This window comes from Solanum pennellii, chromosome 1, assembly GCF_001406875.1.
Source record: "Solanum pennellii chromosome 1, SPENNV200".
In the NCBI taxonomy this organism is placed as follows: domain Eukaryota; kingdom Viridiplantae; phylum Streptophyta; class Magnoliopsida; order Solanales; family Solanaceae; genus Solanum; species Solanum pennellii.
The window spans coordinates 3,655,073-3,661,375 of record NC_028637.1 but is presented as its reverse complement, the minus strand read 5'-3'; the positions used below and the strand labels follow the sequence as shown (position 1 = coordinate 3,661,375).

The following is a 6,303-nucleotide window of genomic DNA, read 5'->3' as shown; positions in this document are numbered from 1 at the left end:
TTATTCCATAATTAAATATAGGATAAAATATAAAATTTTCAGGTGAAACTTTATTTATTTAACTTAATGTTCAATATTCATATTAAAATTTTAAATTAATTTTAAATTTACGTTACGTAAAATCTACTTAAGAAAAAAAATATTTTTTTTTTATATTTAAGACTCAAATTTGTAACATCCCAAGATGTAAAACATTAGTACTTCACCTTCTTTGACAAAGCTTCTTTGACAAAGTGATGTACTTGTAGACTTATATTTATTTATTTATTAATAATAGAGAAAGCTCATGTGCACCTCAAGTTATAAAGAGAACATTAAATATATATATGACATTAAAAAAATTATTTTGGAAGAATAATTATAACAATATTTTCAAAACAAACATGTAATGTTCCAAAAAACAACAGAATTTTCTAAACAATATATATTATTTGTATATTAGATTTGACATAAATTTAAATGAAGCATGGTCAAGTGGTAATGTAACACATTTTGATCACACCATTTTTAATATAATAAACAATTAAAAATAAAATGAAAGAATATTTAAGAAATAAGAAACCAATTTACTTCTATTAAAATACAAATAATATAATAAATCACACCTTATATGTTTTTGAAAAACATGAAAATAATAATCAAAACGATTATTAAAATGAGATAGAAAGAATATTGGATTTCATTTATTGTTATATTGCAATAAATTATCGTCAAAACATGTGATATAATAGATAAGACTATTTATTTTTTAATCACATGTCTCATATTCGAATCATGAAAAAATTCATGCTATAGAGATTTTTATCCCGAATAAGGTTCTATTCGATACAAATTTAAATTAATCGAACTTTAATATGAGTATTAGATACCTATTAAAAACAATTAATTTCTTTTGCAACATACCAACCAATTTATTGAGATTCTCTTTGGAATTGACAAGCTAGCATTATGATAAATTCAGTTCTAGAAACTTGAAAACAACAGATTTAGCGACAATAATATAATAGGTTGTTATTTATATAGCGATATTAATTTATATAAATATTAATAATAAATTTTTTTATATAAATATCGTTAAAGATTTTATCGATTTTGAACATAACGATAACAAAATTTCGTATATCATACTGTCATTTGATAGATAATTTGAGAAGAAGAGAATAAACTAGGGAAAAGGGTCAAAAATACCCTTATACTATGGGAAAGGAACAAAAACTTCCGTCCATTTATAATTTGCCTAATAAATTCTCTTACCGTCAATACTTTGGTTAAAAAATGTCTTGCATTCAATTCTTTGGTCCAAAAATGCCATAAATTATATGTAGAAAGGTACATGAAATTATTCTATTTTAATTGCTAAAATAAGATTAAGATGGGAAAAAAATATTTTCTACATTTTTATTTTTTGAAGAGATTTTTGAAGAAAGAAAATAAGAATAGTATTCTTTGATAATATTTTAATTAGGAAGAAGATGTGTTTAAAAGAAAAAAAATATTTATTCAAATTGGTATTTTTGACCCATTTTGTGTCTCAATTATTGATAAATTTGAATTGTAGTCTATATATTAATCGCCGTATTAATGCAAAGGAAAATTCAAAATTTTCAAATTATAGGTAGATTATTCCGAAAAGGTAGAATTGATATATAAATTTAACTGATTTGACCTTAAGGTTTTATCACTTCAACTCGTTAAACATTTACAAATTATGAAAAAATTACTTAAATATAAATCTTATTTTATTATAACCTCTGAAATTCCCTACCATTTATAAAAAAAAATTATTCAAAAGTCTTATCTCTGATACATTACTCTGACTCTCACTGATACATTCCTATTCCCCTCTCAGATACATCCCTCTACTCTATGATACATCACTCACCTATGTATCCCGGTGTCCTATCCTCTCTCTGATACATCTATCCTCTCTCGAATATATCCCTCACCTATGTATCTGGAAATCCAGTGATGTATCTGAAATCCATGAATTTTAATGGATTTTTATAATTTGAAAAAGAGTAGGAAAATAATGTAATCAACTTTTAACACTGTGTGATTTATGTAAACTATACTATTATAATAGGTCCAAGATTAATTCTTATGTGTGTGAGAGGTGTTACCTAGTTTTAGAACGAAAAAAGACAAGATATACGATTTAAATTTCTACCCTCATTTAGAGAGGTGCACCTAATTATTATCACATTATATAACTTTGAGTGTGAATTCAATCAACTATATAAAAATATATTTTGAAATAATTATTAAAACTATACTACATAATCTCAGGAGGATAACATGAGTTCACCTGAACCCGATGGCCCCGTTACCCCCTCATGAATACACCTTTATATTGATTTCAAGAATTTGTTGACTTTGGTAATGGTTTTATATATTAGTTAATTATAGAATAAAATAAAATTAGGATAATATGATTGTCAATGCACTAAAAAGATACTTTAACCCAAACAAACAAATTAGTGCTTAAAAGAATGGTAAAGAGTAATTAAAGAGGCATGATGGGTCACTAATGATATTATAAAAAGAATAATCACATTGATTAATCAAACAATTATGAACTTTAATTACTTTATATATATTAAATTGAGTCAAACTTAGAATCAATTCATCCTTCTGTCATCTATACCATTAATCCTTTTAATTTTTGGTTAATTAAATATATAAACATATGCTTTGTGACCTAAAATATTCTTAATATTTATATACACTAGATTATGCAATTAAGTAGTATTTATAACATTATTTAAATTGCATTCGTCAGCCAAATTAAAGCATGAATTGACATAGGAAACTTTAAACATATAATATTTGCAAATTAAACTTTTGATTTGCTTAGGGAAATAATTATTATTTTTTAAAGTCCACCGCCATAACTTTAGTTCAAATATATTAATTAATATATGATTATACTATATATATATATATATATATATATATATATATATATGTATGTATGTATTTGAATACTATTTTATAAATTTGTAATTGTAACTTATTAATAAAGACTAACGAGTGAACCAATTTCTAATTATTTGGAATATGCTTCATTCGATCTTAGATAAAGTATTTCATCTTTTCTTTTTCTTTTTCGCTTCGTCTTTTAAAACACTGATTGATAATATAAATAAATAGTGACAATTCTTTTGAAGGTGATTGCTTTGCTTGTTCCTTAAGCCATCTTTGTTGTCCAACAATCACTTCCTTCTCACTTTATCTAAATTTATAATAACATCGTCTCGTTTCGTTTTAAATTGTTTTTCTGATTTTTAATTTGGCTTGAAGTTAAGAAAAATAAAGTGAACTTTTGAATTTATAGTTTTAAACTAAAGATATGTGATATATATTAAAATGTCAATTAATGTTGTGATCTTAAATATATTAAGTGAAAAATTAAAATTAAAAAGTTTTATAAAAGAAAAAACTAAATGAACTTAAAAAATAAAATATGACAAATAAATTAAAACGAAAAAAATATATATGTTATATTCCATGAAAGGTTTTATTTTTTGGGTGGAATTAAGAATCAAATATTCATGGATGGAAATAGTAATTAAGGTAATAGTTTAGACTTTAGAATATCTCAAACTAGAATACTAATAATCTTTATATTCCAATTTTGTTTGGTAATTTCATTATTTTTGTTGGTAGAAAGATAAATATATTAAAACAACACATTAAAACTAATTAGATCAACTATCAGTTACATCCTTATTCTATCTGAATTATTACCATTTACTCAACTAATTTTTTTTAATATATATAAATAATGATAATTCAAGTTTAAAAAATGAATAACTGACTATTAAAATATAAAACTCGCAAATCAATGAAATTTCGTATAAATTTTTAACCATTACCACAAAACTAAATAAAGTATTTTTTTTTCATGGTGGGCCCTTGCACAAGATTCAATTAGGCATTTTGGAGTCCTACAAATACCCTGTCCTTTTTATTAGCATTCACAACATCAACCAAAAACATCCCATACTCCAACATACCAATAATTCCATCCTCAACACATCTATATTATTCTTCTCATATATCGCGTAATTACTAGACTGTGTAATTAACAGACTACGACGAAAATGTCAATACCTAGAATGGAAGAAATGGCAACACCACAATTGAGTAAACCACCAACACCACTATTGCCTAAGACAAAGGGCATAGTGTCAATTCTTGGATTAGATACTCAAAGAGGCAAATCAAATGTAACCTCTATTAGAAGAACATTTTCAGCTGATATGTCATCTAAACAATGGCTTACACAAAATGGTTTTTTCTCTCCAATTAAAAAGGTTGCTTCATCTAAAGATCTTGCTCTTTCAACCTCCTCTGAGGAAGAAGAAGAAGAGAAGGAGGAGGAGGAGCTCGAAAGACGAAAAACATCATTTGATGTTTGGAGTTCAATTTTGTCACAAAAGAAAAATGATGATCCTCAAACTCCATATATTCACCCTCTTGTTAAAAGATCAACAAGTTCTTTAAGTGAAAAAAGTCTTGAAACTTGTACTGAAAATCTTGGATCGGAGAATGGTTCTGATGGTTTTTCCTCCTACACTCCTTCTGAGTATGGAAATATAGACGAGGAAAAACACGATCATCATCATCACTATCACCACCACCACCACCAATACTGCTCGCCATTCATTGAGGAATTGCGAGCAGTAAAGTATAAGAATAGCAAGAGATCATCATCATCTTTTCCTCCACCAATTACTTCCTTGGCTAGAGGGGATAACAAGCCTTCTATTCAAATGCAATCTCGACGTCAAGATGGTAGATTGATTCTTGAAGTTGTTTCTATTCCTCCTCGATATCATTTCTATGCCCATCGCCATGATGGTCGTCTTCTTCTCACCTTAGTTGATAATAGTACTTCCACTTCATCATTAGAACAAGAGATAGAGGATAATGATGAAGAATTTGATCATATTTTCGACGATATTGATGATCATACACCTCGATTGATTATGGAACAAAAGCCAAAATTTTCAAGTGGGGTGATAAATATGAAGACATCAACCCTAATGATGAAGTTGTTAGATTCTCCAGTCGAAATAACAGAAAAGACAAAATTTACCAAATTTTCCTCAGAGCTAAAAGATCATTTTAGGCTAGGAAACAAGAATCTTATAACATGGTCCCACAAGTTCAGTAACAACTTGACATGTACTGTCGATTCAACTGAACTGACTAAGGAGCTAAGTCAGATAACCTCAGTTCCTCCATCACTCCCAACTCAACTAGCACCCGCGACCGCGCTCAATGCCTATGAGTATTTTTGGAGGAAGAATCCCACAATTGCAAGAGAATCCAACAACTATACAACTAAGCAAGTTGTTGTTGCATCCTATAGTACTACTCCAAATGCCAAGGGTACAACAAAAGTAGCACCAAATGAGCAACAAGACTTGGTGTTAATGAGAGGGAATATAGCAAATTGTAACTATTTGGTACCTTTGCAAAGAGGATGCAAAGAGCCAAAGATGTCTTTACTAATTTGGGAGCCTTATTGCATTGTCACCTCATGATGATCATCATCAAAAAGATCAAATTGACATTTTTCTTGAAGTGGCTAATCATACTTAACTCTGTAAAAAAAAAGTTGTTATATACTCCATCCCATCCTAATAACAGATAGTATTAAATAAATAGTATAAAATAATATTAGTATTTACTGTGTACTAATCCTAGTCCTATTAGGATTAGTACTCCTTAATTCTAGTCCTATTAGGATTAGTACTCCTTCCTATATCTCCTATATATATCTCCCATGTATTCCCTTAACACTTGAATACAATCAATATTCCTTCACATCCGTCTCAATTTATATAATACTTTTTGGATTTTGAGATTCAAACAAGTCTATCTTTCACCATAAAATTTTCATATATCTTTTTAATATTTTGAATTGTCATTATGACTTATAGTACTTTTTACGTAGTTTATAAATATATAAATTTATTTTTTTAAAAAATAAAGATTTCATGCTCAAATTCTCAATCAAACTTAAACTGTTTGACTCTCAAAAAATAAAAATGTCACATAAATTGAGACGGGAAATATTTTTTTTCTTCTTGTTTTTGGTAAATATAGGAAGAAAAAAATGTGTATAATTAATTTAACCATTTTGTGAGCTCTTTAAATTATATAATACTTTTTCTAGATTTTATGTTAAGAGAAATATCATAATATCGAAATCAACATATTAAAACTTTTAATTCGACATCTAGCGGTATCGTGTTAGGAATTTTATTAAAGGAGTTTGAAATATATATATAT

General features: G+C 27.1%; 1 protein-coding gene across 1 annotated transcript; it reads left to right on the top strand.

The window, feature by feature from the left end:
• The first annotated feature begins 3,971 nt into the window (after positions 1 to 3,971).
• On the top strand, positions 3,972 to 5,673 carry LOC107032425 (protein FAF-like, chloroplastic). The gene has a single exon (XM_015234030.2). It carries the CDS (start codon positions 4,104 to 4,106, stop codon positions 5,550 to 5,552), a length of 1,449 nt encoding a protein of 482 aa, XP_015089516.1. The 5' UTR covers positions 3,972 to 4,103; the 3' UTR covers positions 5,553 to 5,673.
• Positions 5,674 to 6,303: the final 630 nt, after the last annotated feature.

Bases quoted from the DNA above. Each gene is read 5' to 3' on its own strand.
- LOC107032425 (XM_015234030.2), top strand. From the start codon at position 4,104: ATGTCAATACCTAGAATGGAAGAAATGGCAACACCACAATTGAGTAAA.